The 23,430-nt window shown below is 39.8% G+C and overlaps 1 protein-coding gene across 7 annotated transcripts in view; it reads right to left on the reverse strand.

Moving 5' to 3' along the window:
- The window catches only part of TRIM2 (tripartite motif containing 2), a 115,913-nt gene that overhangs the window by 6,198 nt on the left and 86,285 nt on the right, over positions 1–23,430 (reverse strand). For 6 of the 7 annotated variants that reach the window (XM_054202841.1, XM_054202842.1, XM_054202837.1 and 3 more), the window contains 5 exons: positions 20,269–20,992; positions 11,255–11,358; positions 9,782–9,949; positions 3,770–3,950; positions 2,015–2,085 (listed from right to left, as the gene is read on the reverse strand). In XM_054202841.1, coding sequence (XP_054058816.1) covers positions 2,015–2,085; positions 3,770–3,950; positions 9,782–9,949; positions 11,255–11,358; positions 20,269–20,992 — 1,248 coding nt within the window. The remainder of the gene's footprint in view (positions 1–2,014; positions 2,086–3,769; positions 3,951–9,781; positions 9,950–11,254; positions 11,359–20,268; positions 20,993–23,430) is intronic. The other variant, XM_054202843.1, reaches the window with a different exon arrangement.

Here is a 23,430-nt window from a genome sequence, read left to right on the forward strand (position 1 = left end):
TTAGAGACCCGCTGTGGCTTGCACAAGAAAATGCAAAGACCTGACAAGTGTCAAGTGCACACTGAAGCGCTAAGAGGGTGGAAGATGTGAGGAAATCATACTATTCTTAAACACCCACAGTGGACAGAGAAAAAGCACTGGGGGAAGGAAAGTAATGAAGTACCAGGTTGGTACCTCAGATGATGAAAGTAAGTAGAAAAAAAGTCAACTAATAAAAAAAAAACAACCATAGGCAAAGATGTATTGCTCCCTCCCTGGGTTGAAACGGACATGGTGAGTGACCAAATGAGAGAAAAGCCTACACTGAGTAGGATTTTCCATAGAAGATGCCTGAAAGAAGGAACACGCTTGAAGGGTAATGGGAGAGGGAGGATAATGCTGCTGAGTGAGGATGTTTAATTCAAGACACTGGTGGCAGGAACAGGCGTTGGCACCCATAAAAGTGAAATTTATTTATTTATTTTTAAATGTGTTTATTATTTAAAACAAAATTTACTCTCTCCTCTTTCCCCAGCATCACCCAAATTATAAATTACTCTCCAAGTGTCAACAATTATCTGTACCAATTTAGAGAACACTAGAAAAATAAGAAGCTTTTCCAGTTAGTACCGAACTGTAACAAGTAACATTTTTATCCCATTGAGTCACACCAGAGACAGACGGGAACGCTCTGTTCTCATTAGGAATGCAATAATTATAAATTCACTAAGATGCCACACTTCTTACATCTCTTCATTTGCTTTTTTTCATTTTAGTTTGCCCTTGTTTTTAACTCTCTCCAGGCATTCCTGTTACCACGGCAAGCCCTGCTGGTGGAAGGGTAATTTATGGAGTCATAGGCCTCCTGCTGCTAAACCACGTAAACAAGCCGCTTTAGGGCTCCTGCAGCAGTCTTGGTTTCTTTGTTGTAATCCAAACCACATGAGTTGCTACTTCCTCTCTAATTCCAAAAGGGTACAAGAGCAAGATCACTATTCAAAAGCTAGATGATTCAGCACTGCTCAGGACATGAAGGTGTCTATGCTCAGACAGTGATTTCCTATTTCAGGTGAATATACAGGATTTATCGTTTCAGGTATGAACACTGAAGAACTGGACTGAGGGTTCATCTTTGTGTTCAATCAGACCAGGCAGCCATTAGGTGAAATCCCAGGGATTTCACCGGTGCGTGGGACTGGCGCACGTGGCCTGAGAACCTGGGTAGGACAGCGTTCTGCTGCCCGTGTCCTCCTCCTCCTGCTGCTGCTGCATGTTGAGGGAGGGGAAAAGAGTGCAGGAAGTGACTGAAAGGGAATGTCACGGCCTGAAAACAAACACGCACAGGTAAGTAATTTCTGAAATGGTCTGTAGCTCCTTTATATACATTTTCCACCACATGACATCTCAACATGTATCCTTGTTTTGGTTTATAATTGGGACAAATATACCACCCTATCTTACCATGACTGTTTAACACGTCATGAGTTAGGACTTCCCATGGGTGTAAGGACTAGTGGCCAGTTCTGTCCAGTGCAGGAGGTACTGGATGAAAACTGATGGTCTTTGTTACACAGTTCTTAAGAGTATAGGGTTGTAAACAGATCCAGTAATCTTAACGTTTATAGCTATGGAATTAAAGATTGTCAGGTATCTTTGTTATAATTTTATTGAACTAGAAATGTGAGAAGCTTTTACTGGGAAATTCAGGAGCAGTTACCAGACTTAAAATAGGAAAGAATATAGGGTAAATAACAGGTTTGGGAGAGCACTAATAAAAACAACTAAGCTGACATTATTTATCTCAGGTACAACTTCTGTTTAAGCAATTGAATTAGAGAACATTATAGTGGCACCAAAGGCAACGGATTGTATCTCCATTAAGCAATGTGCTGCGTGCAAAGGTCTCTGTGCAGTCCTTAAATCAGACCTCATACATATAGAGTGTGATCCCTTTGTTTTTAACAATACTTTATTTTCCCCAAGAAAGTACCATGATAAAATAAAAAGCATTCCAAGTTGCCATTAATGACAGTACCTTGACAGAATGGTTATGAAAATCTGTAATGATAATTTCATTGTTGCTGTTTACAGCTGCAAAATGAGGACCTGCAATGCAAAGAAAGAAAAAAATAAAAATAATAATACCACTAAAACAAAAAGTTTGCATAAATAAAAAATATATTCAGATATTCAGCCTGCCAGAATATTCTATTTGGCTTCTGAGCAGTAATAGTGAAATTGTGAATACCAATTTCAAATTAAGAGTAATTTCATTTCATGTTTTAAAAAGGTCATCATGTCTTTCTGTAAACATAAATAGTTTCTTTTTCAACTAGTTGTCAGCTAGTGTTATCAGTAAGCATTGTTCATTCCTTCCTCTCTCATATACAGATGACGATGTAGATATTTATGTGCTTATTAACATGACAAAACATGTAGTGCTTAGGCATAAAGTTGTGTATACACTGGAAATAGTTCTCAAAAATGTTCATGTAAAGTCTCAATTGAAATCTACTATGCTTTCTGTGCTCGCTTCTCACAACCATTTGAGCAAATGACGTTTAAGATAAAAGTCACTTCAAAGGACACTGTCAGGGAAAAAAGTGCATTTTTTGCTTTACTTTGTGAATTGAACTACGTGCACAAACCAGAATAAAAAACAAACCGTAGCTTGAAAACAGGCAAGTACCTGAATCAAAATACTTGGTGCTATTTTGAGTTACTAAACAGATCAGAACTCGGTTTCGATTTTCACAGTAAATCAGTGTAAACTATAAAAAGGGTGAAAACCTTTACATGGAAAACATTTAAGTAACAAAAATTCACCTGTTTTATGTAGCCCACCACCAAGAAAAGGTGATACGTTTCTCAAATGCACTGTTACAGAGCTTTTGCACACTTATTTTCAGGAGGTATTCTTACAAATTTTAACATGAAAGAAACTGGACATACCCAGAAAATTTTGGTGATGCTTAGCTGTGTTAGAACCAAAACTCTCATAAATTATATATATATATGGCACTTGTGCCATAAGACATTGCAAGAGATCTCAAGTACGATAAAAGCAGTTATACCATTGATGCTATTTCTCGTGCTGTGAACCAGTCAGAACATCAGACCAATCTATAACTACTTATTCAGAGTGACCCAACACCTGTAAAATGACCTGCAGATGTAATTTGGCATCGTCATTTCAAATTTTGAAAGAACAGCTACTCACTCAAAATATGTCAGTTGTTTTGGTTTTTTTTTTTAAACTTAATTGCATGTTCTAATTGAAAGACACCATGTGCAAGCAGTCAGTTGAACATAAGTGGTAATTTCCCCAAACTGGCATTTTCCGTTTGTATAACTGTGTCTTCCTGATCTCGATCTTAACGCTATCCCATTACACTCATCTTCTAATGGGAATATACCACTTAGGGCATTGGTTAATGTGTATCTGATCATTGGAAACATAAAGCACAGTGTTTGAGTTGATTATCATGAACAGCTGAGTGTAGGCATTACAAAGCATTTATAAAATGCTAGTTAAGGCCAGTCTTTCTTGGGTCACTGATCTGAAATGCTTCCAGGCACAGAGAGGTAGATAAAACAATCTGGTTACAGCTACATTTGCAGAACAGATGTTGCAGTCTTCCTGACCAATTAAACAAATGGTGAAGTGAATAATAGCTCTATGTTAGTAGAGTTTCCCCAGGACAAACGAGTAGGATATAGCGTCTTCAACATGCTCAAACATCATGCAAATGTGAGCAGAAGAGGCAAGAAAAGGGGATTTACATATTACCATCAAGTGTACCTGCAAACTGCTTGTCACCATTTCCTCGACTACCGAACCTGGTGACTATTTTCCCATTTGGCTGGAAGATGAAGACGCAGCATGCTTTATTGTCCACTACAATGATGTGTCCATTACGATCCACAGAAACACCTTTAGGGCCCATGAGCTTTCCAGACCCAATTTTGGCCTAAAAGGGAAAACACAAAACAGGAAAATATGTTGGCATGATAGACATTAGTATAGTTCAAAGATTGCATTACAAGCACACAGCAGGACAGAGAGACATTTTTGCCATCAAAAGTTTCCCAGAGGGAAGTGATTGTTTTTATCAGTTCTTATTGTGCATGTCATAATTCTTTCTTCAACTGAAAATAAAGACTACTTTCTGTATATCCTTTGTAGAGTGGAAAATCTGGCACCTCAGTAACTGAGTCCAAATATACAACTCATGAGAAACACAATCATCAGATTTGTATGTCCTGATAAACTATCGCATCTGTCAGAAACCATCACAAATAGCTGTATAGCCAGAACTAGTGTCCCAGCAGGACAGGCAGACAGGGATAAAGGACTTCTGCCTCCTATTGCATACTATTCCTGAGCCCAACAACCGCCTGGTTATGGACAGGGAAACATGCCTTTAGCACTGCCTACTGAGTGCCTGAGCAGTCAGAGCTCACTCTTGGAGCATCAGAGCTGAGGGGGATGTAGGCTATGATGTCCTGTGAGACACCACGCAGCTTCTGAGTGCTCTTGGAAAGAATTTGAGCAGAGCTAAAGCTCAAGCCAACCTCTATATCTTCCATCAGATCCACATGAGGTTGCTTCACTTGCTGCTTAGACAGTCCTTTGCTGAAACCCGCAAAGGAGATAGGATCATGCCCCGAAACAGCGAATACAGTAGTATTTAAAACGCTAAACAAATAAAAGCTTGCTCCTGTCTTATGTAAATAAAATTATTTCCATAATTTTAAAAAGGCCTTGTGACTACTAAAAACATCTGCGAGCATGATCAGCAACAGGAGGGGAACTGTATACAATATTCCATATTGTATCGATGGAAAAACCTTCAGTGGAGATGAGGTGGAGCTCACACAGTGTGAATTATTTGGAAAGGCTAGAGAGCTGTCAAATCAGAAAACATTAGAACCATTCTTTAGTCGGATCAAAAAGAAAGGGATCTAAGAAGCAGATCTAAGCAACAGCATCCCATCCAGCCCAGAGCAAGCAGAAATTCAGGCAAAGCCTTCAAAGAACCCATAAGCTACTTGGTCACATACCTAGAAAGATTCTAGGATCACCTTGTAACCCATTTCAAATTTTTCACCGTTCTGCTCTTTTTTCCAGGCAGAGATTCTAGAAACTGGTTTAATCTACATAAAATCAGTTGAGTTTTGACCTTTCATTTTAAAAAGGTTATAAAAATACCACCTAATTGTTTGGGGGTTTTGCTGTTGGTATGCAGCAACGTGCTTTCTGGGTTTGGTTGTTTTTTTAAAAAAATGATGGACAGATTTGGAAGCAGTTGGTTCCAAAAGTCGGGTCTCCTGCCAGCCTCTTTACTGCGCTGGACACGCAATCCACCCAACAGACTGTGTTGAAATTAAACAACCCAGAACTTTCAGATCCTGTAGTAATTTGTGCGAGACACATCCTACAAACTGAGGTCTATCTCTGAGGTGGAGAACATAATTTCCTGTTCCAAACGGAATTTAAATGAAATAGATACTAAGATATTCGTCATCTTTATGAAACGAGCATTTTTCACCTCGTTGCCTTTGCAGCGTGGGACAGATCACCACCTAGAACAAGCAATGCTTCTGACTTCTCTGCCCCTCTCCCCTCCCTCCTGCAAGTGGTGAGGAGTAGCTGAAGCTCTGTTAGCCTGTGACTAACTCCTTGACTAACTATCAAGGTGGGACAGATTACAGGGCATGGAGATGATCCATTACCTAACTCATTTCTCTTAATTCCCCAGTGTTTTCAAAGCAAACAACCATGTTAGTATCTGAAGGAGCCCAACTATCCTTAGTAAGCTCCATGCTCGTATTCCACAGCACATTCCCATGGGTGGGGTTGCAGGTAAAAATAGGTGCCATCCCAAAAGAAAGCCATCTAGGTTCCCTGAGGCTGTCTGGTACAAAGTCACCAGCATTACTACACAACCGCTTTCAGTTCAAATAAAGAAAACTCCAGGGAGTAAATCTTGCAGCTTCAAGACTATGCTTAGCTAACATGCAATGATCATGTGTCTGTTTTATGTTCAAGTACATTTGCTGTTTGAAATTGCTAAATATTTAGTCAAAAAAACAGCTAATTAAATCATGCTAAAATATCCCCAGGGAAAACTACTAAAAATGATTTTGTGTTCACCAGGGAAAAGATAGGAGCGTACAAAATGTATTCAGGTTTGCATAACGACAAAACAGGAAAAACATAAACCAAACGCAAATCAGTAGATGTATTTCCTTTGGGGTGATTAAATCATATTCCCTTCTTTCCTCTGGGATGCCCGTGTGTTTGTCTGCTTGTGCATTGCACCACCTCCTTACCATCTTTCCAGGATTCCTACGGAAAAATGACTCAGATTCATGAGTACAGTGTCTTCCTGCCCATATAAATATGTACAAAAAAAATCAGGAATAAATCACATACTATACTAATGGGCACTCAGTGCTGAGAAGAGTAATAAAAATCACTATTCTTGGGCCAGGGTTTAAAATATAATTTGCAGGCAGCAATAAATTATGCCCAGCTAGAGTTTGCAGTGCTTTTTAGTAAAAATCTCTGTTTCCAGTTTAGATCAGAATATGCTGATGACACATTACTGAGTCCGGCTGAACATATGCTGTGTATATTTTTATTTTGGAAGGTTTCTTGGAATTATAGGTTTGATTATTTAGAACAGAACATTATGAAACCCAGTCACTCCTGTTAAGTGTATGAATGGAAGTATTTTCAGACTTTTCTGCCATTAGAAATGAATAAAGTATAATGAATCATCTGAAACCTTAATACAAATAATGTGTTTAATTGAATTCAGTCAAGGACATTATGTCCCTTATTTTACGGGCTCGTATGAATTTAGTCTGGTTTTCAAATATGTGTTTATAAAGTCACCCTACCCGGGTGGAAAATATTCTACTGTGGGATATGTTTAACTCTAAGTTTAACTCTACCAATCTTGTCGCTGTCTGAAAGGTTCACAATTATCAGGAATTAATTTACAGACTTTCACCATACCTTCTTTTTCTGTTTGAGAACTTCCCCAATATGGAGACACGGCTTTGCCACACATTTCAATGTCACACAATAAATGGATTTATCATTCATGTCACTGTCTTAATTCAATTGTGACCACTTAACCACACTTCACAGAACTATTCCTATCTGAACATGTGACCAGCTTCAAGCAGCTTCCTTCTTAATTATTCTAACAAGACACAAAAAAAAAAAAAGTCTGACAGATAAAATGTTTCCTTCCATCTTTTCCCACTCATCTAAACTTGATCTTGACTTGCAGCCCTGTTTGGCGGATCACAAGCTATCTTAGATACAGCCCCTCAAGACTAGAAAGTAGTTCTCTCCTCAGAGGAACCAAGAATCATTCTCTTGGCTCTGTTCTCCAGTTCCATCACTAGGTTTGAACACTACCACTGGCGCTGAAGCTGATACTGCTGCTTTGGCAGGCGTTTTCTCCTTAGCCTAGCAGTATGTCTTCTCTAACAGTTTTCTTAAGCAATTTCAGAGTAACTTACAGAGGAAGCCAGCACTGTTATCTGCCTTGTACAGATGAGGAAAACAAAGCACTGGGAAGTGAAATGGAAGATCGTTAGTCACCTGTGAGACTCGAGGCATGGCCAGAAACAGAAGCCCCGGTTCCTAAGACCGTCTGAGGCTTTAAGGTTCACAGGATAATACAACCTTTCATTTTAAGAGACTCGTGTTCTGGTATAACCTTAGATTAGGGTTTGTCCACCTCTGCATTATGCAAGTTTTACAGCCTTAGGAAAACGGAGCTCTGTCCCTGTTGCTACCAGCGACTGAGGAAGGTGACACTTTTCTGCCTGGCAGTGGAGGTTGCTGGGGTGAGTCAGCCCAGTGCTGTAATCGGGGAGATGCTTGGGCCTGGCTCCAGAGGAAATTTGCCTTCTGGCTCACATGACTATTAAAACACCACTAAGGGAGAGTAAATGTAAGTAAATACAGAAAGAAGGGGACAACACCAAAAAAAGTTAGATTACAGACCCCCAATAACGCTGAGTTAACAACTAGCAGACCACCTGCATCAGAGATCATGTACAATGACTTGCAGGCACAGTCATTTGAAGGGAAACACCATTATCCCTTTATCTATCTCTCTGTGTATCTTAGCCTTCTTATTTTACTCCTATTAAAGGGATCAGAGTTGCTATGAAAATAAGAGGTCTGCTTTTGTCAGAGCTTCTTATTTGTGAAAGACAAAGCCCCTCTAAGAATTACCATTGCCAGCACACAAAAAATTACAAGGCTTTGCCCAGATTCCCACAGGCTAGATCTGTCATATCCATGACCCGTGCTTCAACTGTATGATTATGCCTGCCCTCCATATATAAAATGCTTCTACAAGCATTTGTATATTTTTCTCTCATAAATAGCCTGTTGCATTCAACCTAAAAATAGGATTTTATATCTTTGATGTTTCATCTCTCATTTTATCAATCTACTCCCAAGAACTATAAAGTCCGATGCATTAACTTGTATTAACCACACAAACATTGCCAATTTTACATATCTCTTGCAATCCAACAAAATCATTGACTAAAACCAAAGCTAGGCTCTACGTCAGAGGAACTACCTTAGTAATTATTTTTTTTTAATACCTTTCTCTCTGCTGGTAGTGTACAGCACATAGGGTCCTGGCTCCTGCAGAGCTGTGGCTTTTACCTCCAGAGCTGGCACCATCCGAAGTGCTGGATTTACAGCACGTCTTGAGAAGGAAGGAAAACGAGCCCGCCCATGCTCTGTGTCCAGATCATGCCAGTTCACATTAAAGATGTTAATAATTATTTAAAACACACTTAGGTTACTCAGAGTATTTGGATTCTTAACTAAATTACATCTTTCCTTGGTTTTGTTCCACTGTCTTCGTTTCATTCAAGGACTTCAGCCAAAACCCAGGTTTTCCTGTGTAACTGTACATTTTCAAAACTACTTGACAAGGAAAATCACATACTCTCTGTAAATGCAAGTAATTTAGATTATTTAACACTTGCATTGCACATGAGTATTGTTTTATTTTAGCTTCGAGTCTACACAGGACCTGGATACTCTTAAAAACATCCACGTGTCTGTTTCCCAGATGGAGGTCACTGAGGACTACGCAAGCACAAGAGCCTATTTGCTATAGCATCATCTCTTTGCAAAGGCTACTTCAAGAAAGGCCATTTCTTGGTATACATGTGAGCAGCTCAGGGCCTGACCTTTTTGGTCATTAGGCTGCCAGAAAATTAGCCAAACAGGAAATTTCTCTCCATACATGAATTATACATTTGATTTGCTGACACACATGGAATAAGTAGATTAAGTCATCATCAGTCTGCTACCTTATTTTTCTCCTCCCTATGTCACTGAAGAGCCTCATGTCCTCCTCATCATTTTTTATGTCTGTGTGTATATACATATATGCACACACCTTTCTGTATAATCAGAATACTAATGATATGAAGGTTGTTGAGCTAGTCCAACGAGACTTGATTACATTAGCTATCCTTGACTATATGGAAAGCCATCCAAGCACCTAATGTGTGGAACTGTAACATGGAACATACTGTCTCTATTTGGTACAACATTAGCATCACAGCTGTGACCTCTGCCTATTAATTATACAACATGGCTGTGTCATGGGTTTCCACATCACGACAATGGAATTTGGACTAAGTTACAACCAAACTATGCAGTTTCTTGACAAAAAAACCCACATTACTTTGCATTCCTTTGTAAGACAACGCTCGTGAGAGTCCACATGGTAATGTGTACCTTAAATTTTCCATCTGATGAGAATATGCTAACCCATTTGTTATCATAATCTGCAATAATGATGTCACCACTGGGATGCACAGCCACTCCTGTTGGCCGCTGCAACTGGCCGGGAGACCTTCCTCGTATGCCAAAACGGCTTTTGAACTGACCATCATTGGAAAATATCTGTAACAGAAAACATTCATTGTGAAATTAAGTCTGCATTATAACATCATCTATTTCTCGGAGCTTAGATTTTAGCAAGTCACTAATGAACACTATAGTCAGGAAGAGAGTTAGGAACATGAAGCACTTTTGCACGGTCCATATTTGAAAGTGATATGCCTAATTTAAGAAGGGGCTTCCACCTGGAGCCTAATTTCAAAATAAAGAAGTTCTCTGCACTTACATTGCACAGTTTCTTCAGTGATCTTAAAGTAATTTACAAACATTACTGAATTAAGCCTCACAATATCCCTCTCAGCTGGAAGGAAGTGGTATTATTCCCCTATTAGAAATGAGGAAACTGAGGCACTGAGTGACTTGGCCATAGTCAAACACTAAGTCTGTAGAAAAGGTAGGAACAGAAGCTAAAAGAGAATTTCAAAATTGAATTGAATTGACTTAGGGATAAGTACCAGGCCATTTCCTGAGAGATGCTTTAGCCATACAAAATTCAGTCCACTGGTTGTGTCCCCAAGCCAGGTAATTAGACACTGAATTTCCTCTGAAGTGGCTGCAAATTACCAAGTGTGAGGGTGCTGATGAATATTTGACTCTGTCTCTTTGAAAAGGCCTGGAAACGAGTTCTTACTGCATGTGGCTTGCTGGTTCTCACATACTGAAGAACAAGCCACACACTGCTGCCTTGTTCATTGCTACCACATGGGCAGACTGAAGAGTGATGACAAATTGTTAATGGTAAAAAAAGATACATGGCAACCAAAAGAAAAAACACAGCTTGATTTTCACACAGGTTACAGAAGCCAAGAAATCACAGGTGTCGGGGTGCTACCGCAGAAAAGATTTGATCATGATATCAGAAAGAAAAGTGAATTAAGTAGACTAAAAGCCATTTGAAAATTACATCTACATGTTTATTTTTGTACTTGTATTTGCTTAAGAAATTATATTTGTGGCACCTTGCTCTACATTTATATTTGGAATTACGGAGTGATAAATTTACAATGTAAAATGATATTTACAAAAAGGCATTTTTCCAGATTACTGTACCACTTGTTTTCTTCATTCATTGCCAAACATCATAATGAAGGGAAATAAACTCTGATATACATACTAGATATAGTGTAGATCTGAAAAAGATAGCTGCAGGTCAAGAAGATGGAATGATAATGGACGATAAACAAGTTGAACTTCCTCCGTATTCTCTGTATCTGCTTGAATTGTACAAAACGTGTCTTTCCTGAAGTATAAAGAAGGCAGAGGGGTGGGGGTGGGGAGAAAAATAGTGGAAGCGGCATATCATCATACCTGCACACACTGGTTGTTACTGTCTGCTATTAATATTTTTCCATTTGTAGATGCAGCTACACCTTGAAGATTTGTAAATTCCCCTTTGTTTCTTCCTTTGGTGCCTAAAATTGAGCACAAAGTACATAAGGAATCAGGTTAGACAGGACTAATCAGTTAGGAACTAAATGCCAACACGTGCATGTATTACATCCTTGATCTATAGATTTCTGTTTTGAAGAGTTCTTATCACGGTTACAACTTCAAAGAACGATCTCAGTTACAGATCCACAATTCTAAGTAAGAGAAGGGATTGTTCTTACTCTTTGACACGTATGCCATCTAAGCCCCCATCGATGTAATTACCTCTTTGACATTCACAGATCAAAGTGTTCATGATTTGCCTCTTGCATGAGGTAACAAGTAAAATATTTCTTCATATGTGATGGACTTTTCTTAAATTGCAGATTTTTATTCAACTGAGAAGAGAATGACAGAGCGGTACTGTGGGAACGTACAGACAGAGGCTAAAATAAGAACCTAGACAGATCACAGGATTTTAGTACATTTAGCTAAATCTCCTCAGCGAAGTCACAAAATTGAGATAAAACATATCAGTGATCACTTTGGATGGGGCTATTTCAAAACAGGAAAGTTTCCTATTCACTCATACACAGTTCTCAGGCATAGGCTTTAAAAATTCCCTTAGAAGGGAAACTCAGATGAAGAATTGCTTTTGAATGACCGGGACGTGTGGGCCATGAAGACCAACACCTGGAGACTGAATGCTTCTGCAAAGGCCTGCATTAGACTGTTCTAATAAAGCAGTTCACACACACACACAGAGGTCCCATTTTACCCAGAACAAATGCAATAGTGACTTACACAGAACTGTAAGTCTTTTTCCCCAGTGGCTTAAGGCGATAAGGAGCTGTAAAATGTCAAATTTTCACAAAAGTTCATTACGTTTAGATGCCTCATTACTTAGATGTTTGTTCTGAGACATTCTGAGGAGAGTCACGCAGCAAACTGATGTCTTTAAAAGGTCAGCCCTAAAGAGCCTGGTCCAAATTACACCTGGAGCACAGGAACAGTATCCAAATTCCTGCTTTGTTTGTAAAGGAGGCTCAGGGGTCTTTAGACAAGACCGCAATTATGATCTTGGACCCTAAGGTTATTCAGAATGAATTAATTTTGAAACAAAAAGACTCTATAAGCTGTTCTTTCCAAGACTTGGACGCAGCACTATTTTTCCTGCTGAAGTATTTTTATATGCATTCACTGGCTGCATATCAGATACTAATTGGTTTCAATATACGGTTTTAACTGAAAAACTTGCATTTAATTTTACTCCAGAATATCCATGAGCTCAGTGATTGAAACTGTTCTGACTTTGATGCCCAATACAAGACATACATATTAGCTCTAATTTGTATTTAGCTTTCATTAGGGGTGCGTATGCTCTTAACAACCCTTCTTTCTGCTGTGATTATGGCCGTGGGATGCGTATTTCCTGTCTCTGGCTAACAAGTAACATTTAATTCCTCTGCACTTGGTGCTGTGAGCATGTCCTTCTGTTTCAAGGCTTGTTTTTGAACTCCGTATGCTCCATCCACTAAACAAGGCAAATACTTCTCAATTTTTGTACTGCAAGAGGAAAGTACATATTCAGGGAATAGTGAGCTACACACCAATTACATTACCCACACTTGAGCCATTTCTGTGTATTCTTTTAATGAGCAGTGCCTGAGGGATGCATGCAGTAATTTTTTTCCACCATATGCTAATGATAAGTTTCCTTGTTGCTTTTTAGCCAAAGAGAATGGATGAAAAGGGAGAAACATTCCTTTTACTACTGAGAGTAAAGGGAAAACATTTGTTAGAAAAGAGGAGGCGTAAGCTAGAGCATCTGGAACCAACTAGCACAAACTTTATGGAATGTATGCTCTTTACTCTTAGAAAAATGTTCTTGAAAGTCAAGGAATTTAATTTTTAAAGATAAGAGGGACCTATGTAAAGAGTTACTCTGAATGTTCTTCAGTGGGACCTTGCCTCATAAACATACATCAAAGGAAAAAATAGAAGAAATTACCCATGAATGCCATAGTCACATTTCACAGTAAGTTTAAGAAATAGTGATTTATTAGCAAGCATGCAGATGAAATTCAGCTCCATGCAGCAGCTTTGCACATAGCGCTTTGCAGCTACTAAACCCATCGCATAGGTTCTAATTTGCACACAGGCCTTTATACAGTCCCCTTCCCAGTGCCACAAATTTCTCTGAAGAAGAAAGCTGTGGTTAGTGAAACACAGCTTATTTCCTAACTTATGTTCAAGAGGAAAACAGGTAACTTTAAACTTTCTGATTTGAATAATTCACTGTGCCAGCAAAGATCTGAATCCAAGCATAAGCAGCGGCAGCAGTTCAAATGATGAGAAGAAAATAAAGTATGTCAGCCTCTGGAAAAGCAGGATCCTGCAACTGACTCTGTAATTCCAAGGGATTGATAGCTCCTTCCTGTAAGTAGAGATTCCTGCCTTATAAGCATACCTGCCTGAGAGAGAGTCTTCAGCAAATCTTCTGCTGCAAGATACCACCCTTCTGTATCACAGCACCCCATGCTTTGTCTTCTCTCAGTCATGGGCTGTCACCCATTGCTCCTTCGCAGGGAGGCACCAACATTTCAAATGCACAGGGCTGGAACCAGAGGACGGTTGTGGGATCCTTGTTCCAGTGTTTCCAAGCAGCCTTGGTTTAGAGATGAAAGCTGCCTCTCTTTGCCCTGCCTTACCTCCCCACTGTTCTGAGCTATAGAGGAAAGGACGGACCGGACATTTTACTGCAACTTCTGTGGCAAGCTGCTGGGGATTGGGAGAGGACAGCAGAGTTTTCAAAAGGGGAGGCTGAAGAGAATTATTAGGAAGCAGATCTGTGGCCTGTGGAATAGCTCCTTTTATATCATCTTTATATGCAGATAATAAACAATCAGAATTGCCTTAGCCCTATATAATTCCTTCTGGTATTACTGAGCGTAGCCTGCACAAACCCATTAATTTAGCTTTGACGATATGCTTTCAGCATTTTCAGCTCAAGACAATCTAGCATACATAAAATGCTTCATAATTTAAATCTTTTACTCAATAGAGGCCAGATTGACTCTCATCAAAAAGAAGGAAAAAAACATAATCTAAAAGCCCATTGACATCACAGGAGATATTAAAAATTACATCACGTAACTGCAATAAGAAGCTGCTCTGTAAGTGCTGGACATCTGGACAGACCTGTTGTACAATGTAATTTTTTGATGCTCATAGTAATAGAAGGAGCGTTTTTTGCTTTCTAAGTTTTACTAATATGAATAATAACCTCCCTTCTTGCTAACCTAGCTTTATCATCTTCCTCAAACACAAAGAAAAACCATGTCACGGCCCCCAGGAGAAAGGGAATGGACTGAGAGAGACAAAAACCCTGCAAAAAGATTACAGATTAATGGGGAGACTTTAGAGGTTGCAAGTAGCCATAACATGTTGCGTAAGTACCGTTTCTTTCCTGCCTACAACACTTCAAATACTTCTTCATGTTCTATATGTGGTACTGAAAAAAAGGATAGAACTACACAGCATGGAAAGGTCTACATACATACTGCATAGACAGGTATCAAGGAGTTGTTTTCCTGTTCCCTAGCTTTGCTTCTTTTTTCTTCACAGCGCCAAAAGATATTTAGTCAAACCTTACACATTATGAAGATGTGATGCCCCCTCTCATAATAGATACAGCTGAAACACAGAAGACCGTAGTAAAACCGCACTGAATCAGATTGTTAACAAGCTATGTGCTTATTGTAAAATAAATGTCACATGTTTCTAAATCCAAGTTCCCATGCAAATCTCTAAGTTTTAAAATCAATCAGTCTGTTGGATGAAGGCACACAATGTTTGTAACCTTTGAAGAGGAATGAATAATTCAGTAGGAACTCTGGCAGACACTCCCACACACTGTTGGTAGCGAAGTTTGGGCTGATTTGTGTTAATGTGCTTTACACAGCATCTGTCCCTAAAAGCTTGGCCAAGACCACCTCCAAGCCTTGCTTGTGCAGCAGAACCCCTGCTCCCACAGTTAGGTATGCACAAATCCAAGGGGTAGGTGCACCTCGGGAGCAGTTTGTTGCTGGTACAGTAGCAAAACCCCGAATGACATGAGTCAAACCAAGACCGGGTCTCTGTCATTAGGACATAAGACCCACAGTGTGGATTTTGCCAGCAATGTGATAGCAGAGTTCTTCAGCCCTGTCCAATACAGGTATGACTGCAAAACTATGCAATATAGGCCTGGCTAAATTTCACACTGGCCATTACAAACTCATAAAGAGTTCATGAAAAGCCTTAGAGGGATTTGAGCTAATAAACTGGAAAATGTAATTCTATTTTCCCATTACTATGTGTTCTTATTTCTACAGAAATGTAAATTCTGTATAGAAAACATCTTGCTATTTCATACTACTTATTAACGGGTTTATTCCAGAGTTCTGAAATACAGAATGAAGAACAACTGATTGAAGTGTGTCAGAGGGGCCTCTGCATTTCACATATCATACTTCTGCACTGCATGGAACAACTACACATGCACACCCCTTCCTTCTCCAGTGCCCTTAGCCAGGCTGTAATTTGGCCAGGACAGGACCTTGCTGGAAAGGCAGAGAAGGGATGGGGGAATGGGAGGAAGCAAATGCTGCTTGCTACAGGGAGAAGGTTCCTCTGGACCATCCATACAAGGGGGTTAACTGCAGTTGGAAAAATATATGGTTTTTCAAGGAGATGTGAACCCATATAATCCGCTTGTATTTTTGTAAAGCTCAGAAAGTATGCATCTGTAGGCAACCTTGCTCCTTTCAAACAGGACAATCCAATAGAGAGTTTCAGGCAGAGGCCTTCAGAGAAAATTACAGAAGAAACACCTGATCAAGAATCCCTTTGCTCCTCCTAAGCCTCTTTTAAACTGCACTAAAGCTATTATTACGCAGGCCTTGTTCATGAATTTTCATGCGAAATAAATGCACAATAAGGTTCCTGTTTGCTTTCAGCATTGATAACAGACCAGAAGATGATATCTACACCTAGTAAGGAGGTTGACAGAAGGTACTGTTAAAGGCACTTTTTTTTTTTAAATCAGAGTGAATTACACACATTAAATGTACCAGCTAAACTTAGATGCTGTGTTACACGACTGAACAGACAACTAAACACAGTCTGAGGAAAAGGAAAATTGAACTTGCTAGCAGAGAGCCAACTCTCCATCTGGCTGTATCTGATGCCAATCCCAAGTATAAATAAATGAAGAGAAAAAGCAGCTGAAGCGGGAAATAGCACCACTATGGCTAAACAGTGTCAAAGAACCCAGTCATGAAAAGTTCCAGAAGAGAAAAAATATCAAGGCATATGGCATAGAATGGCAGAGCTAGAGCGCAATATGGGGTCCTGGACAGAGTAGCTAACTGATGCCACCCATGGCTCTTAACCCTCCTTTGGAGGACATGGGAGAGGTTTTCCAGGGAAGGTGGAAGTGGCTGACACTGTGAACATCCCTCACCTCCATTTACCTCTGCTCAGCACGGGTCTAAGGCACAAAAGCAAGGTAACGGAAAAGAGCCTTCCCTCTCTTTTATGCTTCCTACTACTTGTAGAGGTAGCAAAAGACCTTGTGCAATGATTATTTTCTGGGTATCATAAGTGCATTTTTGTTTTCATTTGTATAAACTAAGTACATGCTACACCAATACCGCATGGATACACCCTCAGAGGTCACACCTGTTTAAAAACAATTAAAAAAGGGTAAGGATATAAATTATTGAGAGAAAAGGAGGAAGCAAGAAATACTCTGTTATTGTAAATAATGAATTACACGAATGTATGAATGTGTAGTCAATAGTTTGACCTTAAAATGTCTGAATAGAACCACATGTCATTTTAAAAGCCATGAATAACACAGAATTGGCAAGAGATACAATGCACAATTCCCATGAACAAAAGCACTTAACTGTCCTAATGTTGCATTAATGTTATCTCTGTTAATAGAACAATCTCCTGCTAGGAGCTAATCAATTTACTTGTACATAAAAGCCCATATATCAGCATATATACAATAGCATACCCTGTGTACTTGGATGCCCATAGGAATATTGCAATACGGTTCTCCAACACAGCTGGATGAGCTTCTGGCAGCCCAAATATAAGATTTATCTTGCCCAGTTTAAAATAAAAATCCAGATTTGGCTGGGGCTATCAGAGGAATTCAACAATGGGTTCAAAATAGAGATATGCAGTCGTGTTGGACAACAGCAATAAACTTCATTTTACATTACCTCATCAAATGAACCAAACTTTAACTTTTCGAAGTGAGGTGAAACTGGAACTAAAAAAACTCTTAAATCCAAAGGCAATCGCTGTGAAAATGTTAGAAGTTTTACCTGTCTTCATTAATTTTGGATATTTGCAAGAGCGTAAAAAGCTAGAGCATTATAGCTGCAACGGCTTAAGAGACCATTCAGACAATGCATACCTAAGCCCACAGAAGCCCAGAGGGACATCTCTAAGTAGGGTCACTCTGCGAAATGAGTGGCTGAGAAATGAACATGTAATAGGATGAAGTATTACTCTCAGCTCAGTTTTTCAATGTAATAGCCATGTATCGCGAATGTGGACACTCCCGAGAGGTTTCATCAAGCAAAAGCTCCAAGACATGCATAGCTCTTATTCTAATATTTTCTCTTCTTTTTTTAGGGGGATAGAGTGGTGAAGAAGGGGAAGAGGCAGAACTGAAAAATAAAGCACATGGTCATGACTGCATCACAAAAGAAAGGGCACTGCACTTTTTGGAAAACATTTAAGACTTCTAGAGTTTATGGTGTATTGGAGAGAATAGTTAAAAAAAAAATCAAACACCACCATCAAAACCGAAACTGGAGCCATACCACTATTTGGTAGTCAGGATAGAAACTGCTCACTAGAAGCAAGGGATACAGAATCAGAAATTACAAGCTGAAATCACTTCAATCCATACCAAATGTTTTTAAATAAGAATATTAACAGTTTTAAAATAATTTCATGACTTTTTTTTCGCCTTTCTTTTTTTTTAAGTATTTGGAGCTACGATTTCCACACTGGGACAAATTAATGCTTGATATATGTGAACGAGAGGGCTTAGCATTCAGTGAAGGTGTCAGCCACAACATCCTCCTCCTACCTGCTACAGAACCACAGAGACTCCTTTTGCCTGAATCTGTCCATCCAACCCCTTCTCTGTCTAGCTTATAACATCACAACCATTCCAGAAGAGATTAGAGAGATGTTTTCTTTCTAGACAGGGCTCAGACATTATTCTTAACTGGTTTGTTTAATCCAGTCCCAAAATAGAGCCCAAAAAAGATCTAGGCTACATTTATACATACCCTCTGCCACACTTAACCGGTACCAGCAGCAAATCTGCATTTGGGAAGAGCCACAAGTCCCTTTCTATTGCAGCAGGAGCCTGAGGCTGGTCACTCTGCTCTGTGCAAGGGCTTCTCTCCCCATGGGATTTCTAACAGGGGCTCTGCTGGTGGTGACTACAGCAATAGCTTCTGCAGCAAGAACACCCTCCTACTAGAGGAAGGGCTGTGTGTGAGTACTAATTTAACAAAGGTTGTTTACTAACTTTGGACAATAAAGCATGGTTACTGCTGAGTAGGGCTGGCTCGACTTCAGTATGAATTGCTCTTCGTTGTATTTCTAACTTTTGACTCAGCAGTCACCATAAAACTTAGCCTTAGCAACAGTAAAAGTGGATATCATTGCCTCTGTAAAAAATGCTTTGAGTTGTTATATTTATGGCGTCGTTTATCTGACGAGGAAATGCAATGGCCATCTGGGAAAGGCTGGTCATTTTATGAGTAGCTCCATCAAAAGCTTATATTGTACTGTCTGATTCAGAAAGCAAAGCATGCTTGCTGAATACGTTTTCTGATATAAAACCATTATGCTATTGCATGTACTCTTTATCACAGCAAGGAATCTACTAGAAATACTGATGGATGAGAAAGCAGACGGACAGGGCCAACCAACTGACAAATGGTGTCTAGATGAATTTTCAATAGAATTACTTAAAAATCCTCCAGGATTAACTGGATTAACCACCATCCCTTCTCTGCTACAAAGGGGAAAGCCACCTTGCCAACTGGTTGTCAAACTTGGTAACACATACTGCCGAAATCCCGACTTGTACATATTAAGAATTAACTTGCTTTTTTCTTTAGTTGTACAAAGTGAAAAGTATTTTCTAATTATATAAGCAGACATTATAAAAATACAATAAATACAGACTTCAAAAATTATTATTATGTAGCTTAAAAACAAAGTACATCAAAAGATCTGAAAAAAATTCACAGTAAATGACACCAAGATGTTATATTTTTACCAAGCATTAGAAGTTCACAGATTTAGAGATAACATTACACTACACAAAGAAACAAACATATTTAGATATTGGTGAAAAAAAGAAAATAAAGGAAATCGTAATTTTGTCCTATGCTGACATAATGAAATAACTATATATGACCACAGGATCTAGCACGTATAGTTCCAGGTTAATTAATTAAATTAATCTTTTGGGCAATAGTTTTAGAGAAGCAGTCCTCCTACTACCCTTCTTGCCGTGCAACTTTTTAAAGAAGAAATTTAATGCAATCGGAAGCATCAATCGTACTATATGTTCATTTTATGATGCCAAATAGACTACCAAAGAGGTGGTAAAATATTTTGTCACAAATCAAACTTATGCGTTTCTCAACCCAAATTCCAATTAAATATTTGCTGCAAACAGAATTTCTGAAGTATGTGCTTTTAAAATTTACATATGAACAAAAGTCAAGAGGCCTAAAGGTATTATCAAGGTTGCTCTACTTCCAGCTTTAACCTTAAAATAATTTAACTTCTAAAGTTTTTCATCCAGTTTCCCCAAAGTGTTTTTAAGTATGTCAATAGGTAGCAGACAAGTCACCTACCTACTCTGAAGATCAAATCATCTTCAATGGGATTCTCTTTTCTTTTGCCAGTGCTGTACATGCTCGCAGGTCTTTTCACAGCTTTCTGCTTCACATGACCACTGCCAGGAGATTTAACGCGCCTCTTAACCCCTTCAGTGGTAGGGGACACATCTGCTGATCTGACCACTTTAAGTTTGAACGGGCTGCCCTTGATATGTTGATCATAAAGTCTCAGTGACAAAGTGAAGTCCCCTTCTTTCTGAACAGTATACAAAAATTCGTAAGTGCCATTTTTATTGTCAAGTATTTCTCCATCCGCTACACTCCCATCAGGCGTGCTCAGTTCAGCAGTGAGGTAAGCGTTCCCAGATTTACAGAGCTCCCCATCTTTGTCCTTAGTTGTGATGGTAACGGACATGGGCTGTCCGATCACCGTCTGCCTCAGTCCCTCACCTGTGGCAACTGTTTCAGAGGCAACAGCATTGGTGGTTAAAATAGTACCTAGATTGTGAATGGACTTCTTCAAGCCTTCTGTTTCCACTATGAAGTCCAACTGATCGTTTTCACGGGGCTGCAATGGGAAGTCCCGCTCGGCCAGTTCATTCAGCTTGTCACTCATTTGCTTCTTCACCAGCAGAACTTCAGTTTCAGTCCCGTGGTTGAGGGCTTGGGCTGTAAAGTTGCTGCAACTTTTAATGCTTTCTTGTCCTTCAAGTAAGGTATCCAGCTGTGTCTGGAGGACCTGTGTGCATTATCAAACACCAGATTAGCATCACGTTACAAGAACTATCCTAGCAAGACGTAGCATGCTTTATATCTGAAGGCCTCTGTAGAAACCCAATTTATAGTGCTTTATTTTAATTTTAAAGTTTTATTTTAGAAAAAGTACCACACTGATCCCCACACATTCTTGGAATATCATGCTGCAACATAAAAAATGTACCCTCTTGTGGGTGTACAAGGCTTCACAGATCCACTGTCACCCTAGACTGAATTATTGTCCTGCCTGTCTTGCCTATTTTAAAAAAGAACAACCCACAACAAACCCAAATGTAAAAGCTTGAACCCTGCTCCATCTAATTCTCAGCAGTCACAGTTAATGAAATAGTTACTGGGAACTGAGCTGTGTGCACAGAAATAGAGATATTTTGGAGTTATCAGGCCCATTAATAAGGCAGGCTGCAAGAAACTTGCAACTATTTCTTCAGAGCCAAGGGAAACCTTGGCTTACTCCTCTATGGAGACGGACAAGAGGGCACTCTCAAGATCTGTACTTCCATCCTGAGGAAAACTGTGATTCCTGATCTAAATAAGTGAAGAAAGGAAAAGTGTCCCCAGCAGAAGAGGGTAAGTTGTTTCCCCAGTTTCAGCAGGCAGGAAAGCAAAACGTAAAGGATGGGTTGTGGATATTGGGAAGAGTTGGGTTGAGTAGCCTAAAATTTTGGTTTCAGCAAGTAGCTACTCTATATTTAAGACTCAGAAAGAGCTTTTATTATAGGCTGAGTTCTGGCACTCAGTCTAAAATACTTAAAACTGCATTGAACTCAAAATTTTAGGTGTGGGCTGGCAACAAGTCTAACTTGTTTTTTAAACCAGTTTTGCAATGAATTAGAAAAAGGATCCCTGAATTTTAACAACTTAGCAGAGAAATTCATGACAGCCGGGAAAGTCCAAACATTCCAGCTACCCCCCACATTCTCCGCTAACGAAATCCCCAAACCAAAGTACCCAGTCACACATGTGGTATGTTTTTCCTACAGAGCAGAACTAGGGCACAGACATTACTGTGGATCAGAGAAGTCATTTTGTTGACCATCACTGCAAAGTAAATATTTTTGAAACATTTCAATTGATTCTAAAGTAAACTTAGAGACTGAGTGTATTTATCACTACGAGATACTCTTCCCTTGCTGAGGGACACTGCATTCTAAGGGATTTTTTCTTCTGAATTTTACAAAACTATCTGCTTTTCACACACTGGAGAAAGTCCAGCCTGATGAGTTACTGATACGGGAAAGTGATAACAACACAAAAGCTTTTGCAAGCAAAACAGAATGAACAAATTTCAAGACAACACTGAAATTTCAAGCTATCTGGTTTTCTAGGCATCTATAAACCTCTCAGGATTCAATATGAGGCATTTCTAATCTGCCTTGTCTTTATTCAAGGATGTAAGTAGTTAAACAGATAGCATAGCTTATAAAGTCCCAGAATGACAAAACCCCGAGTGCCTGGGATAACAAATCACAAACTGAGAAGGAAGACAATTCGCAGCTACGTTTTAAAGCCATTATTTTCTCAATATAGTTTTCTTTTACAAAGATGGAAAATATTAAATCCTATGATAACTAATATTTAAAATGTGTTCAGAGTATTTTACGTGAGGCCTCTTTGAGTCCATTGGACATCTGAAACTCAATTACCAATTTTCTTCCTTTTTTCATTTTTGAAAAGTACATGTGATGAGTTGACCCTGTCTGGACACCATGTACCCACCAAAGGCACTCTGTCGCTCGCCTCCTCAACTGGACAGGGGAGAGAAAATACAACAAAAGGCTCTCGAGATAAGGACAGGGAGATCACTCAGCAATTACTGTCATGGGCAAACCAGACTCAACTTGGGGAAAATAACTGAATTTATTACCGATCAGAATCAGAGTAGGGTAATAAGAAATAAAACCAAATCTTAAAACACCTTCCCCCCACCTCTCCCTTCTTCCCAGGCTGAACTTCACTCCCCATTTCTCTACCTCCTCCCCTCAAGCGGCACAGGGGGAGGGGGAATGGGGGTTGAGGTCAGTTCATCACACGTTGTCTTGGCCGCTCCTTCCTCCTCAGCGGGAGGCCTCCTCACACTCTTCCCCTGCTCCAGCGTGGGGTCCCGCCCACAGGAGACAGTCCTCCACAAGCTTCTCCAATGTGGGTCCTTCCCACAGGCTGCAGTTCCTCACAAACTGCTCCAGCGTGGGTCCCTTCCATGGGGTGCAGTCCTTCAGGAACAGACTGCTCCAGCATGGGTCCCCCACGGGGACACAAGTCCTGACAGCAAACCTGCTCCAGTGTGGGCTCCTCTCTCCATGGGTCCACAGGTCCTGCCAGGAGCCTGCTCCAGCATGGGCTTCCCATGGGGTCACAGCCTCCTTCGGGCATTCACCTGCTCCAGCGTGGGCTTCCCACAGG

This window comes from Rissa tridactyla, chromosome 5 (genome assembly GCF_028500815.1).
Source record: "Rissa tridactyla isolate bRisTri1 chromosome 5, bRisTri1.patW.cur.20221130, whole genome shotgun sequence".
Lineage (NCBI taxonomy): Eukaryota > Metazoa > Chordata > Aves > Charadriiformes > Laridae > Rissa > Rissa tridactyla.